The sequence below is a fragment of the Ornithorhynchus anatinus genome, chromosome 1, assembly GCF_004115215.2.
Source record: "Ornithorhynchus anatinus isolate Pmale09 chromosome 1, mOrnAna1.pri.v4, whole genome shotgun sequence".
NCBI lineage: Eukaryota > Metazoa > Chordata > Mammalia > Monotremata > Ornithorhynchidae > Ornithorhynchus > Ornithorhynchus anatinus.
Window position 1 is genome coordinate 161,329,638 of NC_041728.1, and position 18,213 is coordinate 161,347,850.

The window sequence follows — 18,213 nt, forward strand, 5'->3', positions numbered from 1 at the left end:
CGACAGATAATAAGGAGTTTTTGTTTGCGTGGATAAGGACGGGTTACCACCGGAGGTTCTTGAGGAATGGGGAAACACGGACTGAATATTTCTGTAGAAAAATGATCTGGGCAGCAGAGTGAAATATGCACTAGAAAGGGAAGAGGCAGGAGGCAGAGAGGTCAGCAAGGAGGTCAATACAGTAATCAAGGCAGGATAGGATAAATGCTTGGATTAACGTGGTAGCCACTTGGATACATTTTTAAAGAGTGGAATATTCTGCCCTAGAAAGTAGGATGAAGTTCAGTGCTTGGCACATAGTAAGTGTTTAAAAAGTACCATTGAAAAAAAGGGGGGGGGTGGGGAGAATGGAAGTTTAATTGTCATGCAGGATGTTGGAAGATATAGAAGAGGGGAAAAATATAAGAAAGGCCTCTAGTTCTTATCATGGTGCCAACTTAAAAACCTATGAACAACCGATGCTTGAGCCAGTCTTAAAAATAACCACTTAGACTTTTGCCAGGATGAGTAATGATTTACACCAGAAGACTAGTAGAGAACATCAATCGTGTTATTGTGCTTCCTCAATAGTTCTTGGTAGGAATAGGAAGGAAGAGGCGACTGGTAAAATGTATGGGCTAGAATTATATTTGCAATCATTTTTTCATGTTTTCTTTTCTAACTTTATATAAGCTTTACCCAGAAAAGGACTTTTCCCATATAATTTAAAATGCTCACTTCCTATTCTAATTCCTCGTAAATATTTCATTTTTGGAAAAACAAATGAAAAGTCCTGGAATGGCAACTAGTACTATCACCAGGGTGGCTCAGAAAACCAGTTTAATATCAGCAGTGTTTTAATAAAAAGATAAAGTAATTTTGAGTACTTTCCCCCTATTTATATGCACTTTTCTACAAAGAACAAAAATATATCTTTAATGAGTGGAATCTTGATACTCATGACAACTTCACCCATTTTTTAACTAAAGATGGACAATGACACTCATTAGGGCCTAACCTAAAAATTTATTTCCCTTGCACTGGATTTCAGACTGTAATGTGTCTACCAACTCTGTTGTATTGAACTCTATTAAGTGCTTAGTTCAGTGTTCTGCACCCAGCAAAAATTCAATAAATACCTTTGATGGATTGATTCGGAGATTTTAAAAAAATGCTAAATACATAAGTCAATATTTCAAACTCGGTAGCAATGGAGCAGATTCTCATTATACTGAAATGCTCTGACTAAACTGTTTGAGAGCAGAACATAGTTATCTTGTTTAAATAAAACCAGCTCTAATCTGCAATGATCTTCCTTAGAAATTCTTTAAACTGCCCAATACTCTTTAGTCTTTTGATTATACACACTTTTCAGGCAAGAAAATGCTTAACAGATGTAAACTGTTTATTGAATATTTGCCACCAAATATTGTTAAATACATTACCTTGCAGCATATCGCTCAAGTTAAAATGTCAGAAACAAACACCAATATTTACAATTCTTTTAAGGAATGTTACATAATGACACATTAAGGCGTAAATTCTTTTGGCTTATAATTCTTAAAAGAATGATAATAGCAAAAGTGATGCAAAATCTTCAGTGTGAGATTATGATTAAGCTACGCTTTACAAAAATATGGTGTATGATGGCAATAATCCCATTTAACATCCTGCATTATGTCCCTCAGGAGGGACAGATAATTTATACAGTCAAAATTTTAAAATTTACAGATAAAGGTAATTTTATACTACCACTGAAAAGTACAGCTCTTAACATATACAACTTTCAGGCCACAGTTTTGAAGGTCTGAAGTATCAAGTTGGTTTGATGAATTAGTCGGTTGGCACTTATAAACACATTTATTGCCCTAAAAAGAAAAAAAAAAGAGGTTCAGCTCTTTAAGAGAACTACAGCCGGTTTATAAATATTATTAAAAAACACTTAAATGTCATCCAAATGCCGAAGGGCCGGAAAAGGTACGTTTCTGTCATTTTCAGGGCAAAGTGGGCCAGTAACTGTCACTCACATTCCCATTAACACTTACGGAAGTACTTTCAAACTTAACATCATCAGCTTTGAACTCAGGGTCACTCTAGGACTAACGGCATGACATTATGAGATACCTAAGAGTACTGACAGCTAATCACTGCATGGGAAGAAGCAGCATGGCCTAGTGGATAGAGCACAGGCCTGGGAGTCAGAGGGACCTGGGTTCTAATTCTGCCTCCACCACTTGTCCGCTCTGTGACCATAGGGAAGTTACATAGCTTCTCTGTGCCTCAGTTACCTCACCTGTAAAATGGGGATTAAGACTGCAAGCCCAGGTGGGCAGGGAATGTGTCTACCAACTCTGTTGTACTAGACTCTCCCAAATGCTTAGTACAGTGCTCTGCACAGAGTAAGCACCAATGATTGACCATAAAAGTAGTAGCGAAGCAGCAGGGCCTAGTGGATAGAGCACGGGCCTGAAAATCAAAGGACCTGGGTTCTAATCCCAGATCTGCCCACTTATCTGCTGTGTGACTTTGGGCAAGTCACTTAGCTTCTCTGTACCTCAATTACCTCATCCATAAAGCGGGGATTAAGACTTGTGAGCCCTATGAAGGACATGAACTATGTCTAATCTGATTAACTTGTATCTCCCCCCCACTTAGTATAGTGCCTGGCACACAGCAACTGCTTAACAATTACTATTTTAAGGAAAATATAGATAGAACCCCCTCCTCCCAAAACTCTCAATTCAGATTTATTAGGTATTTTCATTCATTCAATCGTATTTATTGAGCACTTACTGTGCAATTTGCCACCTTCTTTAAAAGGAGTCAAGACAAAACTACAGCTAAGAAAGACTGAGCTAATTAGTCAGTGATGGAGAGAGAAATGCAGTGAATATCTGGAATTCCATATTATTTTTAAAAAAAAAATCCTGCATTTTAACCTTCAGTCCCTACTCTTCTATTTCTCTTTTTCCCAAAGCTCCTATTAGGCAGAAGCACTGTTAAATAGATGGGAAACAGAGGCAGCAGCAATCGTTGGAGGCTGGCTACAAATGGGTTTTGGTCTGAGTACTGGCTATGGTTCACATCCTATTTCAGGCTTTCTGCATATGAGAAATAAGTATTGCATTATAATCAATATATTTAACTACAAATGTTTTCTGCATTATTAGATTTACAATATTAAAAATACCTCAGAGTCAGAGATCTTCTACCCTTAGCCATATTTTGATTATAATCTGTTTTACCGCTTAAAACAATTAGAAAAAAAAGTCCTTATTTCTTGAACAATGAGGGCAAGAAAGGGATTAAAGAGATTTATTTCAATATTTTACTCCATGTCCATTTTGGTGGACATGTCCTCTCTCTGGTGCTTTTTCTACAACTTTTTAGCATAACAAGTGATCTCCTATACAAGCCAAAAATGTTGAGAACGTGAATACTGAGAGAAAAAAGATTAACACCCCCATCGCCATCCGCACACCCATTGTTCTTGCCCCCGCTCAGCACACCACAAGGGTATGCAGGATCTGGACAGGGGGTGGAATTGTCAGCAGCAACAGCAGGATGAGGGGGACAAAGAAGTAGACTAAAGTGGCACCGTGGGACCCCCAAGGATCCGTGCCACCCACCCAAGCTCTTCCGAGAACTCTCTCCAGGCAGTGCAATTCCAAATTAATAATAATGTTGGTATTTACTAAGCGCTTACTATGTGCCGAGCACTGTTCTAAGCGCTGGTAATCAGTTTGTCCCACATGAGGCTCACAGTCTTAATCTCCATTTTACGGATGAGGTAACTGAGGCACTGAGAAGTTAAGTGACTTGCCCAAAGTCACACAGATGACAGGTTGCAGGGCCGGGATTAGAACCCATGACCTCTGACTCTTAAGCAGGGGCTCTTTCCATTGAGCCAATAATAATGTTGGTATTTGTCAAGTGCTTACTATGTGCAGAGCACTGTTCTAAGCGCTTGGGAAGATACAGGGTAATCAGCATGTCCCACATGAGGCTCACAGTTTTAATCCCCATTTTACAGATAACTGAGGCCCAGAGAAGTGAAGTGATTTGCCCACAGTCACACAGCCGACAGGTGGCGGAGCCGGGATTCGAACCTATAACCTCTGGCTCCCACGGGGATGCCAGGTACCGAGTGGTCCTGCGATATTTTATTCCAAGCCTGGAACGCTGCATTGAGTCCTGGCTCTTGATGCCTGGATGAAGAATGGGGGAGGGCCTGTAGATCTCCCAAGAACTTGGGAACTGAGAATCAACACACTCTACCCTATAGGGAACTCACCAGGTCCAATGTGATTACTGCTACAGGAACCTTTTTAAAATCAGGTCCCAATTTTTTTTAAAGTGTATGTGTGTGAAAACAAAGATTTCCCCCAAATGAACACAGAAAGGCAATGCACCTGCAGTCCCCCAAAAACACAACCGTCAGCACACGGTCGTCGGCATGGAACTTACTTTCCATCTTTAAAATAGGTCTTCAGAGTATCGCTGAAACTTTTGGAGTACTTTACAAATTCTTTCTTTTGGTGCTCGAGTGCCTGGAGATAGGAAATCGGGGACAAAAGTCAGGATAGCATAATAGACTTCGTAAATCAAGAACCATGTGGTGTATATTTACATAAAGTACTGTCCAGTTACAGTAATTGTTTGGAATCAGTGTGCAGAAGGATTATAGATTTAGGCTTGGGAGTGTCATATTCAAATCAAGTGATAAAAAACAGGTATTTATAACATGAACCTTCTACCAACAGGCATTCCATTCGGATGCTTAATTTCACAGATTCCAATATACCAAGTAACAAGTCCACAGGGTTCCATTCCATGCTTTTGTTATACTCACCCTGCGATTCTGGTATTGATATTTTTTAAAGACATTATTCACGGTGTCAAGAAGTTCTTTTATCGCACTAGCTATGTCCCTGTTGAGGAATGAAAAATAGAACATCTTTATAAAATCAGTTGTATTTAGCTCAGACTATAAGACTTTTAAAAGACAAAGGAAAATAATCTTTTCCTAAGAGTATTTCCTTTTCATTCTGCTGAAGCAATTCAACGCAACTAATTAGGTCATTTGGCACTTCAAAATTCAAACTACATCTAATGTGGTCTTTCAAAACTGAAAGCTTACACTTGCCTACTAAAAAATGCATTAAATACATTAACTAGTCTTGCAAAGTTGAGGGAGGTGTGCAATTACAAGGAAAAAACTAGGCTCTTTTTTTTTCTCAACAAATGCTTTCAGGCTTGCGTTACACGATGGCATTAGTTTGAGACATCTACGTGTAAATAGGGCATGAACAGTTAAATTAACGTGTTACTTCTGCAGCTTGGCGCAGTATGAGCCTGGCCTGAACCCAAGCAAAATGTGATGCTGGCAGGCCTATATTCTTCTTTGACTGGCCACGTCCTCTGAGGCGCCAAGGAATGGGAAGGAGGCAAGCTTCACTCTTTGGATCTGAAGTTTCAGATTTCACTCATTCGCTCTCACGGGGCACATATAGGCTTGTCCACGATCACACCGCGTCACTCTTCCTCCTAGGCCAGCCTTCTTTCTGATTTGAGTATGAGTGTAGGCAGGGCTCTAAATCACCACGCCATCTCAAACATGTGAGAAATAATGGGATTAGAGTTACTGGGATAAAGTGTTTGCATCTTCATGATTGGTAAAGGCTGCAGTGCCTTCTGAAAAAAATCCAAATCCTCCTCTGACAGCGAAATGCTTTGGAAGCTCCTTCCTTCCTGCAAGTTGCAAATCATTTACCCTTCTTGGATTGTCTACCTCTGGTGATTCTCCTTTCCCAATCTTCTTCATGAATAATTGGAGTTTCCACTGAGATTATCTGACCCTTGATGTCCCGGGCCTCCTCACCTACCTCTGAAAAATCATTAGACTTCAACTCAACTAAAATGAAGTTACATTTCATTCAGCACTGCTAATTAATACTGTGACCCTCTTGTGATCATCTCCTATAAATCTTTACTTTTTAACTTCTTTATAAGCAAAAAGGTACAAACGATGCATGATATTCATTCCTTCAATACCTTGTGAGTACTTAGCACAGCGGCCCTGCCCTCTTCACTCTACCAAAACTGCCCTCTAGAAGGTCGCCAATGATCTCCTCCTTGCCAAATCCAACTGCCTCTACTCCATCCTAATCCTTCTTGACCTCTCAGCTGCCTTCAACACTGTGGCCCAACCCCTTCGCTCGGAAACATTACCCAAACGTGACTTCACTGACAATGTTCTTTCCTGCTTCTCCTCCTCTCACTCCGGGTGCTCATTCTCAGTCTCTTTTGCGGGCTCCTCCTCTGTCTCCTACCCTTACGGGCAGGGAATGCATCTATTATACTGTACTTTCCCAAGCATTTAGTACAGTGCTCTGCACACAGTAAGCACTCAATAAATACGACTAATTGTGGGAGTCCCTCCAGGCTCCGTTCTGGACCCTTCTGTTCTCCATCTACACCACTCCCTTGGAGAAATCATTCGCTCCCATGGCTGTGACTACATTTCTATGGAGATGACTCCCAAATCTACATCTCCAGTCCCAATCCAAGCCTCCATTACTGCACCAGCCTCCTTGTTGACCTCCCTGCTTCCTGTCTCTCCCCACTTCAGTCCATACTTCACTCTGCTGCCCAGATCATTTTCCTAAAAAATGTTCAGTCCATGACTCCCCACTCAAGAACCTCCATCCGGCTCTATATCAAACAAAAACTCCTAACAGTTGGCCTCAAAACAATCACCTTGCCTACCTTACTTCTTGCTACTTACTTCTTACTTCAGTCGTATTTATTGAGCGCTTATTGTAGTAAGAGCTTGGATTACCTCGGATTTCTTACTACAACCAAGCCCAAAGACTTTGCCCCTCAAATGCCAACCTCCTCACTGTAGTTCAATCTCATCTATCTCACCGCCAACCCCTTGCCCACTTCTAGCCCGAGTCACCCTCCCTCTTCATATCCGACAATCGCTCTTTCCACCTTCACTGCCTTACTAAAATCACATCTTCTCCAAAAAACCTTCCTCAACTAATCCCTCATTTCCTCATCTCCCACTCCCTTCTGCATCACCCTTGCAGTCCCAGAGTACTTACGTACATATCTGTAATTTACTTACTAATATTAACGTCTGTTTCCCCCTCTAGATTGTGAGCTCGTTGTGGGCAAGGAACATGCCTACCAACTCTGTTATTGTGTACTGTCTGATGTGCTTAGTACAGTGCTCGGCAATCAGTAAATACCACTGATTGCTCTACACACAGTAAGTTTTCAATAAACACCACTAATTGAGTCTCTTGCATAACTGTTTCACCCCAAATTTCAAAGCATCAATCCCTAAAAACTTAGAATGACCATGTTTAGAATTCTGCTCAAAATATCTCTTCAAAAACAAGACAAAAATTGCAGTAACATAGGGACTAAATACAGGTAAAGTCAGGCCCCTAAGGTTCCCTGCTCTCTGAAGAGGATGTCATCAGAGTTTCCTTTCAGAATCTCCTTCTTCCGTCTTCTCACATAAAAAAAAAAATCTCACCACACTCCCGAGACTCATACATCTATACATTTTCCAGATCAATAATGAAACTTCTTTTTAATGCCATGTTCCACTTCACACCATCCTGCATTCTCAGAATACCCTTAAAGTTCCTCTGGACTGACTTCTTTTTCTTCACACATTTCTTTTACAAAGCTCTTCTACCATTATCACACACAAACGCATACAAATCATATGGTGTTAGGGGATTTTTTTTCTACAGTATAAATATTTTAGATCCATATTAACAACAAACTATGGACTGCCACAGTGCTTCAACTACACACTTTTATGCTAAATTGGTAGATGAGAGAATCATCAATATTTAAGTTACTAGCAACTGGTGATTCAAAGAAAGAAAGTCAAGTTTGCAGACTGGTAAATTTTTGGCATTTCTGAGTATTTCTTACAGAGACTGAGATAAGAACTAGTATTAAATGCTCTGGAAGCGAGATAACTGGCATGTGCATCAAAATATAAAAATAGTAGATTCAAAGGCCATCTCGTAGCTCAATAAATCAAGTGTGTTTTTTATGGAAATGACGCATGAATACTCATTTTAGGTTTGGTTTAATATTAGCATTTTTCCGTTACACAACTGTTTCCCTAGTTAGTGGTTTTCAAAAAAGCCTACTTTCTCGCTGAGATAGAAACAAAAGGGACAGAACGCACAATCTTTTCTTTCATTTAAATTCCAAAGTGTCAAAACCTAAGAACGGCAGAAAAATCTGATACTCCCCTTCAAAATAGCTCGCGCTGTTCACGATTAATTATTCAATCTTATTTGCAAGGAAATTTCAACTGTGCTGAGAACTCACAGATTTTTAATCCTGTTAAGCTACCCAATCCATAATCACTTCCATGGCACATGGCACTGTGCTAGACTGATGCTGAACCAAGTTAAACTAACAGTTCTTGCCTTCCCGGAACTTGCAATTGAAAAAGGCGACATTAAAACAAACAGCCAAAAGGAGAACAACAATAAGGCGAATTATCAGAAGGAACCCAGGTTACGGCTTAATGAATACAAAAAGAAAACAGCTCAGCGAGAGATTTTTGCCATGCATTTTAGTTGGTCTCCATTATACATTGAGATCTCCTCGTTCTTGACCCCTGGCCCACATCCAACCTCTGACCTCAAATGCCCTCCCTCCTCACATCCGCCAAACTCTCTTCCCCACTTCAAAGCCCTACTGAAAGTCCACCTCCTCCAGAACTGAGGAGGAGTTTCCCTTCTCCCCTCCTCATTCCCTCTACTCTCTCCCTCTGCTCTACCCCCTTTCCCTCCCCACAGCTCTTGTGTAGATTTGTACATATTCTATTTATTTTTATTAATGATGTGTATATCTATAATTCTACTTATTTATATTGATGCTATTGATGCCTGTCTACTTGCTTTGTTCAGTTGTCTGTCTCCCCACTTCTAGACTGTGAGCCAACTGTTGGATAGGGATTGTGTCTATCTGTTGCCCAACTGTACTTTCCAAACGCTTATTACAGTGCAGAGCACACAGTAAGTGCTCAAATAAATACGACTGAATGAATGAAAACCAGCTGGCAAGAAAATGAAGAAATAGTAGAGAAAACGGCATTCAATTGTGAGAAAAAACTGGAACTTCTTTCCATCCTGTATATCATTTTGGAACAGGAAGTAGAAGTAACTTTGGCCAATGAATAAAGGAAATTCCAGTTTTCCTACCTAACCTCACTAATCCCTCACCGCAACCCAGCCTGCACGCTTCACTCCTCCAACGCTAATAATAATGTTGGTATTTGTTAAGCGCTTACTACGTGCAGAGCACTGTTCTAAGCCCTGGGGTAGATACAGGGTAATCAGGTCATCCCACATGAGGCTCACAGTTAATCCCCATTTTACAGATGAGGTAACTGAGGCACAGAGAAGTTAAGTGATTTGCCCACAGTCACACAGCTGACCAGTGGCAGAGTCAGGAGTCGAACTCATGAGCTCTGACTCCGAAGCCCAGGCTCTTTCCACTGAGCCACGCTGCTTCCCAATAATGTTGGTATTTGTTAAGCGCTTACTAGGTGCCGAGCACTGTCTAAGTGCTGGGGGAGATACAGGGTAATCAGGTTGTCCCACGTGGGGCTCACACACTTTTAATCCCCATTTTACAGATGAGGGTACTGAGGCACAGAGAAGTTAAGTGACTTGCCCACAGTCACAGAGCTGACAAGTGGCAGAGCCGGGAGTCGGACTCATGACCTCTGACTCTGAAGCCCAGGCTCTTTCCACTGAGCCACGCTGCTTCTATCTAAACACTAATCTGTCCGCTGTACTTCCATCCCGTCTGTCTTGCTTACTACCCCATGCTCGGCTCTGCTATCCGGCCTGGAAGTCCCTCCACCTACATTTTCTTCCAAACCTATCTTCCCTCCTACTTAGACTGGGATGGGGAAGCAGCATGGGAAGCAGAGTGACCTAGTAGAGACCACAGGTCTGGGAGTCAGAGGCCCTGGGTTCTACAGCCGCTTCGGCCACTCGTCTGCTGTGTGAGCTCGGGCAAGTCATTTAATCTCTCTCTGCCTCGGTTTCCTCATCTGTAAAATGGGAACTCAATATCTGTTCTCCCTCCTACCTAGGTCTGTGAGCCCCACGTTGGACAAGGACTGTATCCAACCTGGTAACCATGTATCTACCCCAATACTTTAGAGCAGTGCTTGGCACATAATTAGCGCTTAACAAATACCATATTTATTATGCTCCATGGACTATCCCAAGTGCTGGGGTAAATGCAAGATAATCAATTTGGATTCAGTCACCATCCCACAGAGGTCTTAATCCCAATTTTACAGTGCAGGTAACTGAGGCACAGAAATAAGTGGCAGACTGGGATTAGAACTCAGATCCTCTGAGTCCCAGGCACGTGCTCTTTCTCCTATGCCATCGGGTTCTAAACGAGCTCTGCCAGTTGCCTGCTGTGTGACCTTGGGCAAGTCACTTAAATTCCCTGTGCCTCATTTTCCTCATCTATGAAATGAGAACTCAATATCTGTTCTCCTGGCTGTAAGCCTCACGTAGGACAGGGACTGTGTTCAATTTAGATGTATTCCGAACAGTGTTCTGAACAGGTTTGACAGAGAGTAATCCCTAATAATAATAATATTAATTATGGTATTTGTTAAGTGTTTACTATGTGCCAAGCAGTGTTCCCAGCACCGGGGTAAATACAAGGGTAATCAGGTTGTCCCACATGGGGCTCACAGTCTTCATCCCCATTTTACAGATGAGGTAACTGAGGCCCAGAGAAGTTAAGTGGCTTCCCCAAGGTCAAGCAGACAAGTGGCAGAACCGGGATTAGAACTCATGTCCTCCGACTCCCAAGGCTATGCTCTTTCCACTAAGCCACGCTGCTTCTCTTAACAGATTCCACCATAATAAGAATAGTATTATGAAAAGTTGCTTGGACAGAGAATGTGTCAACCAACTGTGTTACATTGTACTTCTCCAAGTGCTTAGAAATAATAATAATAATGATGATAATAATAATAATTGTGCTATTTGTCAAGTGTTTACTGTGTGCTAGGCACTGTACTAAGCGTTGGGATGTAGACAAGCAAATTGGGTTGGATACAGTCCACTGTATAGTGCAGTGTTCTGCACACATAAAGCGCTCAAATGCAATTGACTGACTTTCCCGGAGATCTTCCCATGACCTGAACATTTTCCTTAGCTCATTACACCTCATAAAACACTTGATCCCATTCCTCTCCCCCTTTACACCTCTAACTCTCTGGTGGGTGTTTACCTTCTACCATGATCTCACCACTTCCTTCAACTATTAATTCATCTCTCTTTTCCCATTTCTGTCCTCAATCACTGAAATGGTTATATACACGAATTATTCATTCATTCAATAGTATTTATTGACCGCTTAGTACAGAACATTGTAATAAGCGCTTGGAATGTACAATTATCTTCAATCTACCAATTTTCCTCTAGATCCAATAAATCAGGTTTTCACCCCTTTCACTTCACAGAGTCAGCGTGGCTCAGTGGAAAGAGCCTGGGCTTAGGAGTCAGAGGTGATGGGTTCTAATCCCGGATCCACCACCTGTCAGCCGAGTGACTTTGGGCAAGTCACTTCACTTCTCAGTGCCTCATTTACCTCATCTGTAAAATGGGGATTAAGACTGTGAGCCTCACATAGGACAACCTGATTACCTTGTATCTACCCTCATGCTTAGAACGGTGCTCAGCACATAGTAAATGCTTAAATACCAAGATTATTGAGAAGCAGCGTGGCTCAGTGGAAAGAGCATGGGCTTTGGAGTCAGAGGTCATGGGTTCGAATCCCGGCTTGGCCACTTGTCAGCTGTGTGACTTTGGGCAAGTCACTTAACTTCTCAGTGCCTCAGTTACCTCATCTGTAAAATGGGGATTAAGACTGCGAGCCCCACGTGGGACAACCTGATTCCCCTGTGTCTCTCCCAGTGCTTAGAACAGTGTCTGGCACATAGTAAATGCTCAACAAATACCAACATTATTATTATTATTATTACTATTACCTAAAACTCTTCATAGCCAAAACCAAAGAGCATTTCTCTGTCCTAATCCTTCTTAACCTATTTTCCTTCTGCTGTACTTTCCCAAGAACAATGCATTACATTGAAGAGGCACTCAAACTCATTACTAGTACTAGAACTCCAATTAATTCTTAAAATACAGACTAAACTATGTGGAGGATATGAAATTTTGAAGGTCTTTTTATAAATATTTCTTATATTTCAGGGCAATTCAGCATGCTATTCACTCTGCCTTATCAATTTTTTTAAAAAATCTCTAGCTTATTAAACCCCCTAAGTGCCAAAGACTGCTAATATTTTTTGATACTTTTGGAGTTGTGCAGACTTTGGACTTAATCTTCTTTGGATATTTCTCAGAATGTCTTTTACAATAATCCTACAACATCAAAATCACATACGCAGTAGTTCTATGGATTAAAGATTTAGGGATAAGAAATTTTAGAGTTGCCATTATCTCTGAATTCAGAAACACATGATTCCTAACTGATTTAACATTCCCTCCACAAACATCCTGGAAATAAATGGAATTTTTTTTAAAGTCCTCTCACATGGAAATGTAGCTAACTAACTGCAAGTACTTTTCCCCCGGCAGATGATTTCTGCACCGGTGACATCCTACCTTGATATTGAGAGGTGGAGGCCACCAACCTGAGCTGTGATGCATTGCAGACTGTAATCTCGTTGTGGGCAGGGAACGTGACTGTTATACTGAACTCTCCCAAGCGCTTAGTACAGTGCTCTGCACACAGTAAGCGCTCAATAAATCTGAGTGACCGACTCGGTTGGTTGCGCTGCTGGGCAGAGCCCAGGAACCCAGCCACTAGTGTACCCACAGTGTCTAGCAGGAGGAGTATGGATATTTGGCACTCATTCACTCAACTGTATTTCATTCAGTTGAGTTTATTGAGTGCTTACTGTGTGCAGGATACTGTAGTATGTGCTTGGGAAAGTACACTACAGCAATAAAGAGACCATCCCTGCCCACAACGCGCTCACACAGGATGAGGAGGAGCAGTGTGGGTGGACAGGGCCAGAAGTGGGACATGGATGGGCACGGCAGTGGGTGGAATGGCCTGAGAGCTCGGGCTGCTGCCCTGAAGAAGGAGCGAGGGCGGCCACAAGCATCACACCGAGAGCCCAGGTTGCTGTGGGGTTGGTGCCCTTCCCCATCATTGCTGACATGGAAGTCCTGGTTAGAGCCTCCCTTCACCCCCTTTTCCCCTACGGCACACGCTCTGGAGTCGAGACGGGGAGCGGAGCTTGGCCCAATTCTTCCTGGGTGCTTCCTCCCTGTCCTGCTCCCCGGTGCTCAGTTCCATGGGGGGTGGGAGGGAAGGAGACATCCAGGCCATGCCCCTGCACTCTGGAGTCGCTGGGGGTCCAGCTCTGGCTTTTTGCCTCCACCCAGCGCTCAGAACCCGGGCTCCGGCCAAGTGGTAGCGAGGAACATAAAATGGCGCATCCGGCCAGGAGGAATGGACACTGAAGATGGACAATGACTGGCAGAGGGAACTGATCGACAGCCCGGCAACCAAGAGGCCAAGGAGGATGTGTGCCAGTGTGACACGCTGGGAGAGGAATTGGGAAAATGGCCCAGAGCTAGAAAAGGTGAGTTTTGTAGGCTATCTTGTGCTCAGAGCCTGGACCCACGAGAGTGGGAATAAAGGCTCTCCAGTAAAGGATTGGAACCAACCACTAATCAGGTCCTCCGGGGAGCCGTAGAAAGTATGTTATATAAGTTTAGAGAATTATGGCCAGGTACTTTTCCAAGGATCTAAGTAACTAGAATTGAAAATGAGCCATGAATCCTAGGGATGACAGTAACACAATGCAGAGGATTCCTTGATGATAGGTTTTTTAGAGCTTGAAAACCAATGACTTTCATTTCACGGTGAAAAAAACGCAGAAACAAAGATACCAGTATGCTAGTGGCATTTTTTTTTTCAGCTTCATTCACAATATATAAATGCAACATGTTTTTCAGCAAACACTTGCATATCCAATTACATTTTCCTAGAGGGCCTTAATACGTCCAAAACAAACCCATTTATTTCATATTTAAAATGCCTGCTTTTGATAACAGCCAGACTGTGTCAGGCCAAATGTCCACAAAGCCCAGGATTCTGTTGTTGCCACTGGCAACGTATGATGCTTCATCACCGCTCTCAGACATTCATCCTCTTGCCTAAGGACGTATCAATCAGCAGAATTTACTGAGGCCTCCTGTGGGCACAGAACTGCCCTAAGCACCACAGTTTTAGTTGAGAAATTTAAAGTCAGTGTGCACAATATAAGCAAAACTCTACTCTCTACCCCAACATTTCACCTCTATTCCCAGCTTTCTCATGCCACGCATATCATGCAGGAGCTCTAGCGTGGCTTCCAACACCCACAGCTTAACATTTTCCTCATTGATATCCCCATCTCCAGTCTCTTTCCTCTCCATTCCTGCCTGCTCTCTGCCTCCTGAATCACCTTCTGAAAGTGTTGTCCAGAATACTCTCAAAACCTTCACTGGCCTCCCCAATTCCCCACCGTATAAATCAGGAGGCCATCAGTTTTAAGGCACTCAACAGCTCCACTCAAGCTAATCTACTCGGTGGAGTCCCAGTCTCACTTCTCAAGACTATAAGCTCCTCTCTACACTGTAAATTCGTTATGGAGAGTGAATGTGTCTGTTCACTGTTATTCTGTACTTTCCCAAGCACTCAGTACAGTGTTCTGCACACAGTTACTGCTCAACAAATACGACTGAATAAACTGAATGAAGGTTTCTCCCAACTCCACTTGCTTGCTCAAGCTCATCCGCTTGCCTGGAACTCTCTCCCTGTCAAATTTAGCAGACCATAGGGAATCCCATCTTCAAAGCCCTTCCAAAATCTCATCTCCTCTAAGAAGCATTATTTCATTCCTCTTCCCCAAAGGTTATCTCTCACCCATGACTACTTCAACACCTTTAGAACCAACTCTGCACAAACATACACATAGCTGTCTACTGCACTTCTGTATATTTCCCTTATCCTATTTATGCACTTACCCATATACACATCGGCAACTTCTCTGTTGCACTGTACTTTCCCAAGTGCTCACTACAGCACTCTGCTCGTTTTAGGTACTCAATAAATACCAGTGATGATTAATTCTTCCTACTAACCGTAAATCTAGTGTCTGCCTCTCTTATTGGCCTGTGAGCTCCTTGAGGGCAGGGATTATGTCTAATGACTCTAGTGTATTTTCATGAGTACTCAGTACAGTGCTTTGCACACAGTAGGTGCTCATTAATAACTATTGCTGATGTACTCATCTCTCTTCCCTGGACTACTCTTTTCCCTATGCTTAGCCAGGCTGACTCACTAGTTTCTTCCTTGTTTCCTTTCTCATCCTAGATCTACCGCTCCACAAAACTGGAGAGGATGTCTCTAGAAAAATCAACAGGCAGCCCTTCTGCTACAGTTTCAACATATAAAACACAGTAAAGTTAATGTGTTCACATGTAAAGGGGAAATAAGCACTTTCCCTTGGTTACTGCCACAAACCCACCTAAACCTTCCATGCACTAGCTTCAACTTATTACATTTTTGCTTACACCTTTACACCAATACCAAGAGGGGGCTTCTTCCCCATTGCTTTCAAGCAGGCTCATGTCCCCCCATCCTAAAAAAAATTCAACCTCAACCCCGCGACTCCCTCCAGTTATCCTATGTCCCTCCTACTATTCCTCTCCAGACTCGTTGAGAGAGAGTTGGCTACATGCACTATCTCCAGTTCCTCTCCTCCAATTCTCTCCTTAAACATCCCCTCCAATCTGGCTTCCACCCTCTTCACTCCACCAAAACCGCCCACTCAGAGGTCACCAAAGATCTCCCCCTTGCCAAATCCAATGGCCTATATTCCATCCTAATCCTCCTCAACCTCTCGGCTGCTCTCGGCACTGTGGACCATCCCCTTTCAAAACATCATCCAACATTAGCTTCACTGACACTGTCCTCTCCTCGTCCTCCTCTCTGCCGCTTAGTCTCAGTCTCTTTATTGGGCTCCCATTCTGCCTGCCCCCCTCAAATGTGGAAGTGCTTCAAGGCTCAGTTTATTCATTCAACAGTATTTATTGAGCGCTTACAACGTACTACGTGCTTGGAATGTACAGTCTGGGTCCCCTTCTATTCACCACTTATACTCACTCCCTTGGAGAACTCTTTTGCTCCCATGGCTTCGACTACAACTCTAAGCAGATAATTCCCAAATCTACATCTCCAACCCTGCTCTCGGTCCTTCTCTTCAGTCTCGAAATTCCTCTTGCCTTCAGGACATCTCTAGCTGGATGTCCCACCAAAACTTCAACTTTAAGATGGCCAAAATAGAATTCATCACCCTTCCCAAACCTTCTCCTCCTCCAAACTTTCCCACTGCTGCAGAAAGCATCACCATCCTCCCTGTCTCAAAAGTGCGGAATCTTGGTGTTATCCTCAACTTATCCTCAACTCATCTCTTTCATTCAACCCATATATTCAACCTGTCACCAAATCCTGTAGGATCGACCTTTTCATTCATTCAATTGTATTTCTTGAGCGCTCACCATGCGCAGAGTACTATATTAAGCACTTGGGAAAGAACAACAATGAATAAACACATTCCCTGCCCGCAATGAGCTTACGGTCTCGGGGGGAGAGGAGAGAGACATTAATATAAATAAATAAATTACAGTTATGTACATCAGTGTGGTGGGGCTGGGGGGTGGAAAGAACAAAGGGAGCGAGAGTGTGTGATGTAGAAGGGAGTGGGAGAAGAGGAAATGGGGAGCTTTAGTCAGGTAAGGCCTCTTGAGGAGATGTGCTTTCGATAAGGCTTTGAGTTGGGGGAAGAGTAATTGTCTGTCAGATTGAGGAGGGTGGGAGTTCAAGTCCAGAGGCAGGACGTGGGGTGAGGGGTCGGTGGCAAGACAGATGAGTTCAAGGCTCAGTGAGGTTAGAGGAGCAAAATGTGCGGGCTGGGTTGTCCTAGGAGAGGAGTGAGGTGAGGTAGGAGGGGGCAGTGTGATGGAGTGATTTAAAGCCAATGTGGTGAGGAGTTTCTGTTTGATGCATAAGTGGGTGAGCAACCACTGGAGTTTTTTTGAGGAGTGGGGTGAATTCCTGAACGTCCTCATGTTTCTGAAGAAAAATGATCCGGGCAGCAGAGTGAAGTATGGACTGGAGTGGGGAGAGGCAGGAGGGTGGGAGTCAACCAGGAGGCTGATGTGGTAATCCAGGCAGGAGAGGATGAGTGACTGTATTAACACGATAGCAGTTTGGATGGAGAGGAAAGGATGGATTTTAGCAATGTTGTGAAGGTGGGACCGACAGGATTTGCTGATGAAGTGAATATGTGGGATGAATGAGAGAGAGGAGTCAAGGACAGCATCAGTCTCCTGGCTGACCTCCCTAGATCCTGTCTCTCCCCACTTCAGTTTCTACTTCCCTCCTACTACAACCCAGTCCTCACACTTCACTCCTCTAATGCAAAACCGACTCACTGTACCTCCATCTTGTTGATCTCTCACCCACGTACCGCCTCTGGCTTCAAACCCCTTCCTCCTTCACAACAGACGATCACACTCTCCATCTTCAAAACCATTTCATTCATTCAATCGCATTTATTGAGCGCTTACTGTGTGCACAGCACTGTCCTAAGCGCTTGATTAAAAACGCATCTCCTCTGAGGGACTTTCTCCAACTAAGACCTCATTTCCTCTTCTCCCACTCCCTTCTGCATCACCCTTGCCCTTGATTTGAACCCTTCATGTACTCCACCTTCAGTCCCACAGCAATGACGTACATATCGTGGCCTAATGGATAAAGCACATGCCTGGGACACCTAGGGACCTGGGTTCTAATCCCAGTTCCATCGTTTGTCAGATGTGTGAACTTGGGCAAGTCACTAAATTCTCTATGCCTCAGTTACCTTGTCTGAAAAATGGGGTTTAAGACGATGAGCCATATGTGGGACATGAACTATGTCCCTCCTGATTAGCTTGTGTCCAGTGCTTAATACAGTGCCTGGCACATAGTGAGTGCTTAAATACCAAAAGTATTATTAATATTCTCTATGCTCATTACGAGAAGGGAACGTGTCTGCTTATTCTGTTGGACTGCCTCTCCCAAGGG

General features: G+C 43.1%; 1 protein-coding gene across 3 annotated transcripts in view; it reads right to left on the reverse strand.

The window, feature by feature from the left end:
• Window positions 1-1,363: 1,363 nt before the first annotated feature.
• The window catches only part of PDCD10 (programmed cell death 10), a 52,138-nt gene continuing 35,288 nt past the window's right edge, over window positions 1,364-18,213 (reverse strand). For all 3 annotated transcript variants that reach the window (XM_029069855.2, XM_029069845.2, XM_029069860.2), the window contains 3 exons: window positions 4,832-4,910; window positions 4,447-4,529; window positions 1,364-1,847 (listed from right to left, as the gene is read on the reverse strand). In XM_029069855.2, the coding sequence (XP_028925688.1) occupies window positions 1,766-1,847; window positions 4,447-4,529; window positions 4,832-4,910 (244 nt within the window). In that variant the 3' untranslated portion in view covers window positions 1,364-1,765. The remainder of the gene's footprint in view (window positions 1,848-4,446; window positions 4,530-4,831; window positions 4,911-18,213) is intronic.